This window comes from Mauremys reevesii, linkage group 2, assembly GCF_016161935.1.
Source record: "Mauremys reevesii isolate NIE-2019 linkage group 2, ASM1616193v1, whole genome shotgun sequence".
Taxonomy (NCBI): domain Eukaryota; kingdom Metazoa; phylum Chordata; order Testudines; family Geoemydidae; genus Mauremys; species Mauremys reevesii.
The window spans coordinates 103959617-103976666 of NC_052624.1; the positions used below are offsets into that span (position 1 = coordinate 103959617).

Here is a 17050-nt window from a genome sequence, read left to right on the forward strand (position 1 = left end):
CAGATGAATATTTTACAATATGTAACATACAGTCATATTAAGTACAGATGGCTAAACAGTCCTTCTCTTTTTTTAACATTAGCCACACTACACAGCTTTGTTTTTAAACTCCAGCTCTGAAACCCTCCCCCCACCCAAATATATCCATTCTGGGCTGTGTACAGTGCGAAAATTATTATAAAAAAATTAAAATATACAAACTCTCACTTCCTCAGATTCATTACAATATAGTAAATATGAAAAAATGTTGACTGATCTGTCCTTCTGAAGTTATCATTTCAATTTAATGAAATATTTTCAAAATATATGTCAACTACCAAAGTAGTTAATATTTGTAAAATAAGCTGCTATAAATAATGGTGAGACAACACTAGAGCCATCATGAATTAGAAACAAGGGGCCAGATTATGTGCAATTTACACCAGCTCAGGATCTGACCCACAGACTTGGTCCTGCTCTTTCATATGTGAGTGGGCACACCTCCGTTTCAGAGGGCAGGAATGAGTCCCAGATCCTGAAAGACTAAGCAGTGTTTTGAAACATTACTTTAGAGACTGTGAAGGCTTTAAGTAAAGGTCCTTTTTATTTCACATCTCACAACACTTTCACAGTGTCATGAATGGGTTCAGTATATCTCATGTTCACTGTTGATTACCTGCTTAGTGAGAGTTCTAGAGATATAAAACTCACATAATTACATAACATAACAGCATATGGCAAATTTAGGCAATTAAGAATCTGCCACAACTTATTTCTTGTGATTAATATTGATGGATCTTTATTCTACTTGCTTTTTTTCTTATTGGTTCTAGCTATTTTGTCCAAATCAAAGAGTAAGAAACAAGTGTATTGTTTGAAACATTTGCATATTTTAAACAACTTAAGACTGAATGAATGTTATTGTTCACACAGATAGCAAAAATCTTTATTTTCCCCGAATACACCATTAAGTGTTAATGTAGGACTACACAGTGTTTATATTTTTATTAATCTGCCAACAATCGTTTATTGGCAATCTTAAATATTTAGAGGCAAAACACACGTCCTTGGCACAGAAACTGTGCAGCAAAGCATCATATTTTCCCCTTAGAATCATTATGCAGGTACACTCAATTGCAACTTATTTTGGCCCGTAGACAGGAGAATAAACTAAACTTCTTGATGTTCTTTGCCACTTCAGTCTTTGAATGATGATTATGTGTGTGTGTGTGAAGTTAGATTTTCCAATTACCTGTTCTTTAGACATGATTCAAACTAGGAGAGGGACCTATAATAAAAGAAAAGAACATGATCATTCAATATGTTGTTAAACCTCCAACTGTTGACATTACTAGCCAAACATTCTCTTGTGGGGTCATTTTATTGTTATTTTTATATCACCATTCTTTACTAGCGAATAATTTGCACTCAGTGAATTTAGTGTCTTTTCTTTCTTGCAGACTGTGGACAGACAGATCAAAATTTCTTTCTGTGATGGTATTGGTCACATAAATTACCTGGTGGTTTGTTTTTGTGTGCATGTTCCCTGGTGAGAGGAGAGGGAAATGCATAGGCCTGGATTCAGGAAAGCATTTAAGCACATACTTAACTTCACCCCCATTCATGAAAACACCTAAGAATGTGCTTAATTTAAGCTTAACTTTACACACGTGCTTAAGTGCACATGCTTACGTGTCCGTCCAAAATAGGGATGCTTTCCTGAGTCAAGGCCAGAATGAGGAGAAGAACTTGAAAAGCCATTGGGCTTTGACTCACTCAGGAGGAGAGAGGATTTTAGGATCACATAAAAGTAAAACAGATTAGCAAATTTTTGATAATTTTAAACCTTTTCCTTTCTTGGCCATAAAGGCATTGGCAGAAGCACGGTTCCTTGAAAAATTAGTCTGATTAGTCTGCATGATTTATTAGCTAGGAGAGGAGTTGAAATTTATTTTTGTCTTTTCACATTCACACAAAGTAACAGTGCGCAAGTGAATGCTTCTAATTGTGAAGGGAGATGGTCAGATCACTGTCTGGCTCATTTAACCTGTGCACCAGAGCTTGGCCAAATGCTTTTGAGGGAAACTTCTGCCCCACTTCTGTGCTAAGCACCCAGCGCACTATTTCAGAATTTCATTTGTCCCATCTGATCAAACTACACTCTCCTAGGGTGACCAGATAGCAAGTGTGAAAAACTGGGACAGCTGGTGGGGGGTAATAGGAGCCTATATAAGAAAAAGAAAAAGACCCCAAAATCGGGACTGTCCTCTATACAATCGGGACATCTGGTCACCCTACACTCTCCAGATATGCAACCCACCTCCTCCACCTGAATGCCAGCACTCCCCTGCCCACACACTATCCAATATAAAATGCATGGGTGTAACTCCCAACGAATGGGATTTGTATAGATGTGAGAACAAAATTTGCCCAGTGGTAGTTGCAACTGTGTAACTGAGAGGAGAATTGGGTCCATCCTATATTTCCATTTTATCGGGCAGACATTGGCTACCATTGTGCTCGCAGCTAGATGTATAATTGGTCATTTGCATATGGAATAACTGTGATTCCTAGTATAATGACGGTAAATCCATGTGCAAATTACACACATATACACATGCAGAAGTATACATAATTTCAGAAGTCTGACCCATATATTCTCATACTATCTCTGAGATAAAAGGAAATGAAAGTAAACATAAATAAAAGGAAATGAGTATAGCCAAACTGATATAAAAGCCACATGATACAATATTTTGAATACATTATATCACTATTGAAACTAAGGCCAAATGGATGCAGCTCCATTAGTAGAGTTTTGTCTCTTAAGACCACCAGAGAATTTGGGCCTAGATAGGCAGTAAATCTCGTATTCTTCCCTATATCATCCCATTCATCCTCTTGCCTTAATGCTTCTGTCTAATACTATCCAGTCACCACTGCTCCCAGTGAAAGCCAGGAATTAAACATCTTGTGTGCTCTTGTTCACAGTCTGTTAGTAGCTAAGAACCCAGGCCATTGAAACCCACAGCAGCCAAAGCAAAGGGAGATCAGATAAGGGCTCCTGTTGATGATTAACTGCCCTTAGGCTATGGTAACCCATAAAACCCCCTTACATACTCACATATACTATCTAACATAATGACCATGCACTTCTCACAGGTGGTCCCCAGCAACACACCTGCAGCTGGATGCATGATAGGCCTTATCTACGGCTTGCCGTCAGACCTTGGAAGTGTGAACACCACACCATGTTCCTGGATAGGCCACTATTTCATTAATACTGAAACGAAAGACCTTCTCTTTATGTTCATGGTCCCCACCTCTTTCAAGTGATAGGCACGAGCCTCCACCTCTCTCTGGGATGGGACCCTGTGATCCAACCACTCTTAAAATGTGTCTTTGGGTTACACCCTCCCGGCTGCCAACCATGATATAGAGCAGGCCCAACAATTCTGGCCCCTGAAAGTGTTTTTCATTGAGAGTCTCTGGACAGTAATAGTATGCAGTGATACAAATGCCACTTCAAAACAAAGTATGATTTATTTGCCAAGAGGTCCAGAGCATTCAGATAAATGGATTAAAAACAACAACATAGTGTCTTGCCTACAATTGGCATTCCCCTCAAATGATCGGTGTCTTTTGATCTCTAGGAACTCAGCCCTGGCAAAACAGCTGTGTAACCCAGGTTGGAGCCAAGGAGTTTCCTCTTCACAGCTATTAATTTGGCCATTGTTTGAGTGTTTGTTGGGCTGTTCCTTATCTAGGCCATTGTGTTGCCTTTCCTGCCTGGTTCCTGAGACAGCTCCATGTGGTCTAACACCATGGCAAGTAACCCATCACAAATGAAAATACAAATGCATGGATGTTATTCATAAAAAGAATAAAGATATTTCCTGGTTCTCCCAACTATGCACTAGCCAAATTACTTCACCATCAGAAGTTCTTGGTTCCAGAAAACTTCAAGAGGACAATGGAAGAGAAATCCACACAACTGAAAGACCACTTGTTGACAATCTGTAACCAACATCTAATAGAAAACATTGACAAAGGAGTTTCAAAATGAGCCCTGCCCTCATGCCTCCCACACATGCCACTGTGGTTCTCTGATGAATGACGCAAAATGAAGCACAACAGAAGTCTGCAGTGCCTGTGGCACAAAATTCCCTCACATCCGCTGTCCATGAACAACTCAAGGCTCACCAGCAAGGCTCATGCTGCAGCCATAAAGGAAGCAAAACATGACTCTCCCTCAAACATACAACCAGCCAAATAATGGCCGGCAGAACTATTCCATGCTATGAACCTGCCAATCAACCCAGAGTGCCTATCTCCATGCAGTGTAGAGATATATAAACACAAAAGCCTAAATCCTATCTACTCTGAATAGTTCTCATCTTGCTTTGCAATTAAAATCAACTAAATCAGAGTAGGCCTCACTGAGACAGGGATACCACCTAGGAAACCTCTCCCATCCTATCTGCCTTAATGGAATTTGAACCATTCTCCCAAATAGAAACCCTGGAGGATTCAAAGAAGTTCCAGCCCACCAACTATACAGCTGAACGCCTAACCAACTACTGACCACTTTCCAGCCCTCTCGTTTTCTGGAGGACATTGAAAGGGTGGTGGCATCCTACCTTCAGCAGTACTCATCCTCAGCTTACATCCTGGGTGCCTCACCTTCTAGATCCAGAGGAGGGCACAACAAAAAAACAATCTGGCTAATGGTGATGCATGACTTTCTGGCACTGGACAGAAAACAAACCTCTCTGCTAATACTGCTAGAGCTCTCTCTGACCTCTGACACCATCATTCTTACAGTGCTAACGATTTGCGTGCCAGAAGTTGTAGGCGCAAATGCAGCAACATTCAGCTGGACACACTCATTCCTAGTAGACAAAATTCAGAGAGCTGTGATGCAGAGTCCTGCAAAGCTCAAGACTCCTTTCTTCTCCACTTTAATTTGTACAACGGACTGTCTGGAGAAATTATGAGGTGCCCCAGATTCATCTGTCACCAGTATGCAGATAACATGTATCCCTCTCCACCAATGCAGCCTCTGCCTAGGTGTCCTAATGCCAGAAAGAAATGAGCATCTGGCTCTAGCTTAACCCAGGAAAGACAGGAGTAACATTTGTAGAAACTGAGGGAAACACTTTGAGGAATTTGTCAGTACTCTAACATTGCCAATGAGGGCATTGGGTGCCAGATTGTCAAAATGATGTGGAGCTCTAGGGCCACACAGGACTTACTATTCAATTGCTCCTTTTCATCTTGGCAAAAGCCATAGGTGAGGTCCTCTTTGGTCTCCTCCATGTTAGAACCACAGGAAACTCATCTACCCTCAGAATGTAACCACCAGGACAAAGATGAAATTGCCACAGTACTTACCTGCATGCCTTCTAAACAACAAAGGCCAATGTAAATGTATCACATCTGCCTTCATGGACTCCTCTGGCTCTCCATTCACTTCAGAACAGGTTTCAAAGTCCTGATCCTGATCTATAAAGCTTTAATGAATGGGGGCCTGACTAGTTCTGAGACCACCACCACCAGTAGCCCTTTCACCCTGCAAGACAGCTAACCTCCACAGGGATAATGTAACTGGAGGGATCTATGTTTAGACTATTAAACACTTTGAGAAGACCTGGGACTCAGAAGCAGGACCATGGCTGTTGAACTCCTTGCTGGAAGAGTTCAGACTGAACCCAATCCTGATCGCACCAAGGTGTAAAACCCACTGTTGCTAGGAAACTTTTCTTCAGGAATAGCATGGATAAATAAACAAACAATAATACATAAAATATACCAGAAGATCTAAATCAACATTTTTCTGTAACCAGGTGGAATGGAGAGAGAAAGCACCATTTGTTCTGAAGTCTTTTGCTTCTTCATAACATTGTTAGATGGTTTACACCAGGGTCGGCAACCTCTGGCACATGGCTCGCCAGAGTAAGCACCCTGGCGGGCTGAGCCAGTTTGTTTACCTGCTGCGTTGGCAGGTTCGGCCGACCGCAGCTCCCACTGGCTGCGGTTCGCCATCCCAGGCCAATAGGGGTGGCGGGAAGCCGCAGCCAGCACATCCCTCGGTCCACACCGCTTTCTGCCGCCCTCATTGGCCTAGGGCAGCGAACCACAGCCAGTGGGAGCCGCGGTCGGCTGAACCTGCCAACGTGGCAGGTAAACAGTTAGGCCTGGCCCGCCAGAGTGCTTACCCTGGCAAGCCGTGTGCCAGAGGTTGCCGACCCCTGATTTACACCAAAGTGATAGGTGCCTTATACATACCTAAGAGAGCATATTATGTGTAATTTTACACATACAAAATAACTGCACAAATTGGTTTATTTTAGCATGCTGAAGCTGGACCCTTAGAGGTTCCCTGAAACACTACTTGTTTGTGTAATGAGTAATAACTCTGTAAGAGTTGTACTTTATAAGAAATTAGATCTTTTATAGCTATAGTTGCAATTGGTTGATAATATTGCTCAGTTTGTTTTATAAAGGGAAAATGGACAAGGCTAAATCATATTTATGTGTTTATGGTTTGCATCAGCGGAGTCCCAAGGTGGGAAAACTCCATCTGTGCTTGCAAATACCCAAAAGTCCATGGGCTAAAGTCCATTCACTGAGTGAATTCTGGAATAAAGCCACTGAAGCCAATGGGCCTGAATCTGTTCTCACCATCATTTGTGTAAATCAGGAGTAACTCAGTTTGACAACAGAATCTGGCTCAAAGAGTTTAATACAGTGACTCCAAAATACCCCACTGTAACTCAGAGCAATATTTGGCCCCTTGGGAGTTGCATTTATACAACTAAAACCAGAATGAAACCCACAGGGCCTGAAACTTATCTCATATGAACTTTGTACTGGTATAATTCTATTAACTTCAGCGGAGTTATTCCTGACTCACACCAGAGTATGAAAGTCTGGAAATCACCACGTGCGCTGTGTGCACATACTTGCATACTGGGTGGTTCAGTTTCATTTTCTTCACAAGGTTTATGTAGAACCACAATTTAGGAGAGATATGGAATGTATTAGTAAAAATCTGGCATATCATAAAAGGGAGACTGTCAAGAATATTAGGCCTGACAATCTGATCCACAGTCAGCCTTGAGGGTGGCTGACTGGGCGAATGCACTGAGTCCCAAAACTTATGATATGCTATTGGAATTAAAGGTGAATATTTATCCCTAAATTGCTTAGGTGCAAGTTTTTTGGAAAGGGCTAGAGGAAAGGTAGATGCGCCTAATTCTGGCTTATTCTAGGTCCTGTTTGTTCAGAGGTCAACTGGAATTATTAGTTTGTCAGAATATAATGGAAGAGGACATCCAAATTCTATGATTTTTTAAAATTAATGTTCTTAATGTTCCTCTTCAAAAGAAAAATATGTCTGCAAATTTTATTCTCACACGAAGAAAACCACACGTGAGGTGATGTGCTCCAATGTCCAAAGACTTGAGATGCAGCACTAATCTTTCCACTGTAGTTAAAGAAAACATGGTACGTATCTCTTTAAGTTGGCAAAAAGAAAAAAAAAAACAAACATAGCTAGCACAACTTGCAAACTGCTCCCAGGGCAGCACTGCAACCTCAGCTTGTTTCAGCGAAAAAGCTGAAATTATAGATGAGCACGTTTACCTTTCTTAACCTTGCTGCTCCAGCGCCAGAGCGAATAGCTTCCATTAGGGCCTCTCTTGCCTCCCCAGGGTTACTGGTAGCAGTGACAGGAAATTTAGGAGCTGTCATTGACTTGTGGCTGGGAGGAGGTGGTGGCGGCGGCAGGACAGGTGGAGGGGGGATCCAAAGTTGCTCTGCCTGACAGGCTTCTTTATTTTGCAAGGACAGTTCTGCGTTTCTAAAGCTCTGCAGCTCTTCAGAGGCCGATGATGAGATCTACCAACGAGACAGTTGAACGTGAATAGTTAATATCTGGCATAACACTAACTTGTAATTATTTGACACTTGATGCACACTTTTATTTCACCACTCCCAACTTCAGTTTGCTCAACTGATATAAAACACGTAGAACTTTTGTTTGCTCATTGGTTTAAACATCTGTTACTACTCTCTCACATCACTCAACCGGGCTGATTACCAGGACCAAGGACTTGGCATTGACTGTGTCTCAGAAACTCTATCTTTACTTACTGTGAACTCTAGCATCCTGTAACTCTTCTTTTAGTGTAAGGTAAAAGGCTTACAGTTGGACTTGGTGTGAGTTTGGGTTACTTTGGAATTCCTTAACCTAAAACTTCTGCATGGATTATATGTGCAGAAGCCTGCTCTAACATAAACAACCTGGTGGGGAGCTTGCTTGTGCTTTTTTCAACAGTCTTTTGTCTTAAACAATATGCCTAATACCTATTAATAACAATGATAATGTCATAAATGTCAAGAATTTATTTATCCTCCAAGTGTTTGGCAAACATTAACAAATTTATCCTCACAGGACAAAAGTGGGGATACAAAGTAAATATTATTATCCCCATTTCATAGATGGGGAAATTGAAGCAGAGAGTGGCATGTGAATTATCTAAGGCCAAGGAGGGAGCCAATAGCAGAACAAGAACTCAGGAGACCTTATTCACTATTCCTGGGTGGAGGGATAGGTCAGTGGTTTGAGCATTAGCCTGCTAAACCCAGGGTTGTGAGTTCAATCCTTGAGGGGGAAATTTGGGGTAAAAATCTGTCTGGGGATTGGTCCTGCTTTGAGCAGGGGGTTGGATTAGATGACCTTCTGAGGTTCCTTCCAACCCTGATACTCTGTTCCCTACAATACATATACATCACATTAATTAGCACAGGCCACATTGTGTGAAAAAGTGATGGATGGTTCCTTAAAAATAATGCAAAAAGCCCCTCTTTACTGGAGAAAAGAATTTGAAAGTGTCTCTCTGATACAACAATTTATTTTCAGAACTTCCTTCACATGGATTCTCAGCTATGCCCGTGCAGTTCAGTAGCGTGTGTGTGTGTGTGTGCAAACATGGCCTTTGCCTTCGTCAGTCCTGGAATGGCTGTGTGCCAGGCTGCTCTTTCTCTGCCTCTGGTAACATACTGTGTTGTGGGATGTCAGTACCCGAGGAAGCTGTCTATTCTATCTGCCCCAAGAGTAATGAGGCATTCACAGTTGCTTTGAGGATAATGAAGTAACACAGGGAAGAACAGGGCATTATGTGGTTGGTAGACATCCAGTGATCCCCAGCTGTGGGGATAGTTGGTAATGGTTTGAGTCACTGCATCAGGGAGATGGGACACTTCTTGCCCAATACACTTCCTTGGCTGGGCCAGTGAACTGAGTAAAGGTTCATATTAGAGCAATTCAAACTCTGGCTATTAAAAATAAGAGATGCCTTAATTAATGGTTAGATAAATTCTTTCAACAGAAGGCGTCATCTAGCTGTCGGGAAATAAGTCAGATTTTTAGTTAGTCGCATACAGTTGCATGTATACATTGCATGCATCTAACTAATTACCATAAACAGAGTGTGCGTGTGGAGGTCAAGTATTTGCATGCACATATGTCCAGTAGGTAGATTTGTGGGGTATGTTGACACATAAATTAGGTGGGTTGCAAACTGCCTATTCCTATCATGAAAAGCTAATCCGTAATGTCTAATCCTGTGCAAATGCCGAACTGAAGATTGTTGGGTTAAGTATCTGGAGTGTGCAGTCCCATATTAAACTAATTTGGGTTTACCTTGATTTAATGTTAGCCATCACATTAAAAATGTTTTCCCCTCAGCTACCAGTGTACAACTCTAGTGAAAGCAATGAAGTTTTATAGCTGAGTGCAGAATTTGGCCCATCACATAAACATTACAGTCCTGTCCTTTGTTGTCATAATTTTTTCTAAGGTCTTCTTGTTGCAATACAAATTATTTTGCATCACTCTAGGTCACTGTGCACCCAGCACATTCAGTAGGAACAACCAATGAGAAGAGCACTGATCCTATTTATCTAGTTCTTACCTTTTTTAGTCTTGAGGTGCCACTGTGGCCTCTGATCGCTGCCAGCAGGGCTGAATGCTCATTCTCTGGCTCAGCATATGAGGATTTCTTCTGACTTCCATTTATCATGCTGTCTGAACTCTAGAGTATGAACAAAATAGACACCATCAAGTTGTTACTAGATATTTGCTTAAAGGTAGTTTGAAAACACTTTATTAAAATTGTTTGGAGCACATATCTGTATTTTAAGCTCTGTGGGCCAGGCAGCTTTGCTTCCTTTGGGCCTGATTCTGCAGCCCTTATTCATAATGGATACTACTTACTCAAGCAAGTGGTCCCACTGAGTTAAAAAGGAATGCAGAATCAAGCCTTCTGTGTACTGTGCAGAACACCAAGCACAGTATCAGCAGTTAACAAATAATAAATCTCGATGATATAAAGTAACTGTATATCTTTCATTGACGTGTAGCTAAATGTTTCCTATATACTGCACATTCCAATGTTTATATAACTTTCAGGAATACAGGTTAGGCTTTTAGCTTAACCTGAATTACTCCTCTCTTTATACTGTACAGCTGTATTCCTCTGGTTATTCTAACTAGTGTAAGTGGCTATGCTGTTGCATAACAATATACAGTACGTGCGGAATAACCAGTGGCCTCGTTCTGAATTTTGCTATTATAAATTTTTTAAATACTACGTGTACTACGGCTCATCAACAAGAGTACCAGTTATAAAATAGGCTGCTGTCTACTCCAGTGAATACAGGCTTTCTCCAGTTTCCATGGCCTAAATGAAGTCTCCACTTTACCTTTCGGAGTTTTTCCTTTCCTCCTGCAGTCTGAATGGCTTCCATTAAAGTGCTGTGCAGAGATGTATCTTTTGGAACTGGTTTCTGGACAATGGGTTTAAACTTCTTCTTTGGCCCAAAGATATCGGTCTGTACAGTGACATCAGATTTATTTATACTGTCAGGCTTCTCATCCCTTTGAGAAACGATGTGGTTATTCACAGGCGTAATATTTAGCTCCGACAATGCTTCCGAAGAATTAGTTTGTATATTGTTAGCAGGATGCCATTTAGTGGGCCTCAACAATGAGCTGGAAGAGGATGTAGGTGCTGGGAGATCAGGTGATGTGAATGATGAGGAAGAATTAGTATGGTCCGTCTTCTCACATTTCTGATCAGTCAAAGGATGTGTGTTTTTATCAACTATACTAGGTTTCTTGTTAAAACTGTGATCACCTTCTGCAGTCCTGTTATCCTTTGAAGAAGATTTAGTTGGTACACTGATACTCCGTTTATAGAAACCAACAGGGGTTGTCTGATTCAGTAACCTGATGTTCACTGCTTTGTTTTTCACAGCAGAATTATCACCAAGCATCAACCTGCTATTTGATGCTGTGTGACTGCAAGTAAAAATATTTGAATAAGAGTCTCTCATTTCTGCTGGTTTTATTTCCATAGGGCTGTTTTTGGCCATAATAATGCATCCTTTGGGGAGAGGTTCTGTTCCAGTTTTTATCAATTTTTCTTCATGATTATTCTCCTCTTTATCATGCTTCTCTATCAAATCAGTCTTAAACGTAAGTGGATCTAGGCGTTTTGCAATGGCAGAGGCAACATAATGGCTTGATGTTCTTTTATAAGGCTTTAGAAATGGGAACTCTGTCTTATCCTTGGTAATTGTTGGGGACACTAACGTTTTTACCTGAGACTGTGTGGCTGGCACAGGTGGTTTGATTCTTTCGAGCTCAAAATGCCTTTCAGCCACATTTGAAGTAACTGGTTGCGATGGTATAGGTTTTGGATCTGTTAGAGAGACAGGTTTGCTTTCAGATTTTGAATTAAAGGGTTTGGCGCTCACATTGACTATTGACTTTTTAGAATTATGTTCTATAGAATTGTCAGATTGTTTTCCTGAAGAGTTTGACCTCCAGAATTCCTTTACTCTCCCAATAAGAGGTTCCTCAGTTTCACTGGAAGAAATATCTGACATGTTCTTCTTACCAGCATTTGGAATCATCAGGTTGCCTAGGTCATCTATCTTAATGGCACCAGTGGAGAAGGAATTACCTCTATCGAAGTATTTTATTTCAGGTTTGGGAGGGACAACTTTAAAGGTTGTCAGACCTACTTTAGGTTCATAGCTTGTTACAGAACTAGGGGCACGATGACTCCACAGAGGTGGTGACAGGATATCTTCTTTCTCCTCAGTTGTTTTGGTTGATGGGGGCTTGAATTCCAATTCTGTTTTCATTTTGTTCAAGAATCTTTCCTGACTATTTTGTTCATTAAATGGATTTGTTTTCTCGCTTGCTATGTGGATTTGAGTCTTAGGCTTGAGGTGAGAAGAAATCAGCATGGGTTTGCATTCCTCAGAACTAACACCATCTTTATAGGTGTTTTCCAGTCCCAGGTTGTTTTCATTTCTCTTTTCAAACGAGGATGTAAGAGATTCAAACATCTCTCGCCTCTGTTCTACGGGCAGGGGTTTAGATACATCGTCAGAGGACTGTTGGTGAATTAAGTCCATGGATATACTCCGAGATCCACCATCTACATGTTTTTTATCAAAAGACCCTGCACTGTTATTATTTGTAAAGTTCCCTAAATTAATGGAATCAGCTGAGATATCTTCATCATCTGCGTTAGGGAGTAATGCATTCTCTTCATCTTCAATTGGACCTACTGCGTTAATATCCAGAATCTCATCTATAATTGTTACTGGAACAACAAAGGCAGCATCTTGAGCAGTGTCTGCATCGCTGAAATGCGGGCTGGATGCCCCATTTGTGTGGTTTGATACAGAGTCATTATCTGCTTCATAACGTATACCTTCCATTGCTGCAAAAATATAAACAAAAACTTTCACAAATTGTCAGATACGTGCAACATCACTGTCAATTACTCAAAGATAGTTTAGACAATCAACAAATCAGGATTTTGATCACACTTACATAACTTATGACATACCTGTTCACAAGTTTCCATACATGTTCATGTGGTAAGAAAAAGCAGTATCTGCATACATTTTACTGTCTGGTTGATGATTATCATCAGCCTATTGTGTGTACACACCTCCTGATGTGGCCAATGGGAATCTCAAATGTGTAGTTGAGGGTAGAATTTAGTCTATTGTTTATACCTTAACTTTCACAAACGTCTCAGTGACAAATACTTCACCACAATATTCCAAAGGAGCATTTCAGAAAAATGGCAAACATCTCTCAATTATGATTTTCAAACCTGGTTAATAAAAACAATCTGTCTGAGGGATTACCTCAAGCAAGCCAACAAAGAAACTGAACTTACATTTCTTTTTCTACCATCCCGCCCTCCCATCATCATCCAGGAATGTAACAATTTCACTGTGAAAGGAGCTATTGGGGTTTATTTCTTTTTTCAATTACTTTGGTGTAAATCAAGAGTGACTACACTCAACTTAATGGACTTGCAAAGGTATAAACCTCCCATAAATGAGATCATAATAGGCCCACTGCATTCTAAGATGCTGCAAAATTATGAGGTTTAAAGAAGGGTTCACATCATTTTGCATCAAACAAATAATTGTGTGATATTTTGATTTATCACAGGTGGTTAGGAAGCAGGGTATTTCTTTGTGAAGACATTTAGTCTCTTTTTATCTATTCTGGTCAGGATTTTAGAGTTCTAACTTTAAACTACATTTAGGAATGTAGTTGAAATATCACACAGAAAACATCCCCCCTTCTCCATTTGATCCTGATGAAATATACGCAGTTTGTGTGGTGTAAAATGATAGGATCCGGCTACAAAATTGCAAACTACATATGGCACACTGATCACAAACATAGTGCCAAATTCTCTACTTCCACTGAAGTCAGTGAAAATATGCCAGCAGCAAATGTGGCCCATAAAGTGCTAGCTTTCTGGTAGCAGGCACTCATACACAGTGATGTCCATATAAATAACTGGATAAATAGATAATAGCAGTCTAAGGATACTGATTTGATCTAGCAGCAAAACAATATGGGTTGGAGTAGCAGAATTGTATAGTGTGGGTCAAATTTTGCTCACAGATATACGTGTAGCTCCCAGTGACTTCCATGAGAACCTTGCACATGCACAGGGCAGAAACTGACTCCGTATATTTTTGCCATGCCTTGCAACTTCTGTCGCTGACACAGTTCCCTACCTTCTAAATCTTCATCCAGTTCAGCCAAAGTCTGTTGGAGTCGTGCAGCAATGAATACATCCTCATTGTCATTCTTAGCTGCAGTCGTTTCTTCATCTCTGCTACTAATTGAAAGAGAAAAATGGTGGGGTTATTTTTGCATTGTCGCTCTGAAATCCATTCTCATTTCAACTCCTTTGGTTTCATTGTAGATGTGCAGCACCCCCCCCCAAAGAACAAAAACCATGCAGAGCTACAGGCACACACCATACTGATACAACCATGTTTCTTATTAAAGTATCTTTGCACTGTGGGATCTTTGTAGTTTCTCAGTGTGCTGGTGATCAAAAGATTAGGATTAATAAAGCTTGTCACAAAGAAATGGCTTGGTTTCACTGTGAAGTCTGTACAAAGGAGAGTGCCCAAATGGAAATTGTTTGCATATCTGTGTTATTTTAAAGCAGGCTGCTACATGTATTGTGCACACAATGTACATACATATGAATTGCAATTAAAAATAAATACAATTAAGGTCTGTTAAACATCCATTTTTCATTCTGAGGGGAGGAAAAAGGAGTAACTAATCTCTTTGGAGACAGTTCTAACCATATTAATTATAAGCCTGATTATTCACTCAAATATAACAGTATAATCAACAGTAACACCCCTGGTTTCAATGAAGTTATGCAATGGTTTAAAATCAGTGTGAAATCAGAATCAGGTCTCTCATATTTTCTTCAATTTTTTTTTTAAATTACCAGTGATATTTGTGTGAGAACAAGATCTTTGTTCCTTAGAGGTGGAATCCTGACCCCACTGAGGTCAGTGGGAATTTTGCCACTGACATCAGTGGACCCAGGATTTCACTCTAGGACAGGGGTGGCCAACTTGTGGCTCTGGAGCCACATGCGGCTCTTCAGAAGTTAATATGCGGCTCCTTGTATAGGCCCCGACTCCGGGTTTGGAGCTACAGGCGCGAACTTTTCAGTGGGTCTGGGGTGCTCACTGCTCAACCTCTGGCTCTGCCACAGGCCCTTCCCCCACTCCACCCCTTCTCACCCCCTCCCCTGAGCCTGCCATGCCCTCGCTTCTCCCTCCCGCCCCCAGAGCCTCCTGCATGCCAGGAAACAGCTGATCGGGAGGTGCAGGGAGGGAGCGGGAGGTGCTGATTGGCAGGGCTGCCAGTGGGTGGGAGGCGCTGAGAGTGGCGGGGGGAGGGTGGAGCTGATGCAGGGCTGCTGACTTATTACTGTGGCTCTTTGGAAATGTACATTGGTAAATTCTGGCTCCTTCTCAGGCTCAGGTTGGCCACTCCTGCCTAGGCGTTTATTTATTCCTTCTCCTTATTCCTCACTTTAAGTCATAACTTGCTAGTCTGTCACATCCCAGTTAGGATTTGTCCTTGTGCTTAGCCTACTGACAAAATAATTTCCTGCTCCAGCCACTCTCAAATCCTTTCACTAGCTTCTGTTTGCCTGTCAAACTTCTTATCCTCATCCAGACACTGTACAACTAGCTCCTGTCCACATCTGCTCTGTTTCCATTTGCTCCCCCACCCACTACCTACGCTCCTCCAAAGCCTCCTTCCTGTATGTTCAATTTATACTATTCTCCTCTTCCATCTTTGTGCCATCTTCCATGCCCCAGTTTTATTCTTGAAACTCTTTCCCTTTCCTTCTGTCCCTAATAGTGTGAACCTTCTCACTCAAACCCATCCTTGAACATGCTTCCAACTGGGAGGTCCTCATACATACAATAAAATGTACTGCTTCAAGTAAAACTGTTCAGCAAATCATATAAGTCTGAATGTTGTTGTCTGTGTTCGAGTCAGACTGCAGGGGCCCAATCCTGCAGAGTACTGCTGAGTGCCAAGCAACCTCAACTGCAGTTATAATTAATAGGCACTCAGCACTTCCTCAAAACAGGCCTTCTGAGTTTCAGTGGGTTCTAAATTAGCTGTTATCACTCAAGAGAGAGATTTGGGCGTCACCGTGGATAGTTCTCTGAAAAGTTCAGCTCAATGTGCAGCCGTGGTCAAAAAGGATAACAGAATGTTAGGAACCATTCAGAAGCGGTAGAAAATAAGACATAAGACTAGACACCCACACCTCTAATACTGTGTCCAGTTGTGGTCACTCCTTCTCAAAAAGAATACAGTGGAAATGGAAAAGGGAGAAGGGCAACAAAGAAGATTAAGGGTATGGAACAGCTTACAATAGACTAAATAATAGACTAAAACAATTAGGACTCTTCAGCTTAGAAAAGAGATGACGACGGGGGGGATATGATAGAGGTCTATAATATCATAAATGGTGCGGGAAAAGTGAATAGAGAAGTGTTATTTACCCTTTTACACATACAAAAGCCAAGAGTCACCCAATGAAATTAACAGATAGCAGGTTTAATAGTGAAAAAGTATTTCCTCAACTAACTTGTGGAACTCATTGCCATGTGACGTTGTGAAGGCCAAAAGTATAACTGACTTTTTAAAAAGAACTGGATAAGTTAATGGAGGGTAGGTCCATCAATGGCTACTAACCCAGATGGTCAGGGATGCAACCCCATGTTTGGGGTGACCCTAAATCTCTGACTACCAGAATTTGGGAGTGGAAGACAGGGGTTGATCACTCCATAATTGCCTTGTTCTGTATATACTCCATGAAGCTCTGATATGGGCCCAAACGAGACAGGATACTGGGCAAGATGGATCATGGTCTGACCCTAAGCTCTTATGTCCTTATGAGAATCTACCTGAAGCCATTTTGTTTTTGTTTATTGAACTTGGGCTGCAAAAAGTCCTTTTGCTATTGCCCTTTGAAATAGACCTCTGAATTATTTTTTGGGGTTGTTCTCCTGTTTCTGTTGTTGACTTAATTAACTTATTACAAACACATTTTACTTTCTATGCCATTTTGTTATATAAGTTTCTCCTACTGACTGCAGAATGAACTGAATA

The 17050-nt window shown here is 41.1% G+C and overlaps 1 protein-coding gene across 10 annotated transcripts in view; it reads right to left on the reverse strand.

Annotated features, from left to right (window-relative positions):
* COBL (cordon-bleu WH2 repeat protein) overlaps positions 1-17050 on the reverse strand; it is a 287602-nt gene continuing 270552 nt past the window's right edge. For all 10 annotated transcript variants that reach the window (XM_039522524.1, XM_039522526.1, XM_039522525.1 and 7 more), the window contains 5 exons: positions 14116-14219; positions 10750-12785; positions 9960-10079; positions 7627-7881; positions 1-1267 (listed from right to left, as the gene is read on the reverse strand). In XM_039522524.1, the coding sequence (XP_039378458.1) occupies positions 1250-1267; positions 7627-7881; positions 9960-10079; positions 10750-12785; positions 14116-14219 (2533 nt within the window). In that variant the 3' untranslated portion in view covers positions 1-1249. The remainder of the gene's footprint in view (positions 1268-7626; positions 7882-9959; positions 10080-10749; positions 12786-14115; positions 14220-17050) is intronic.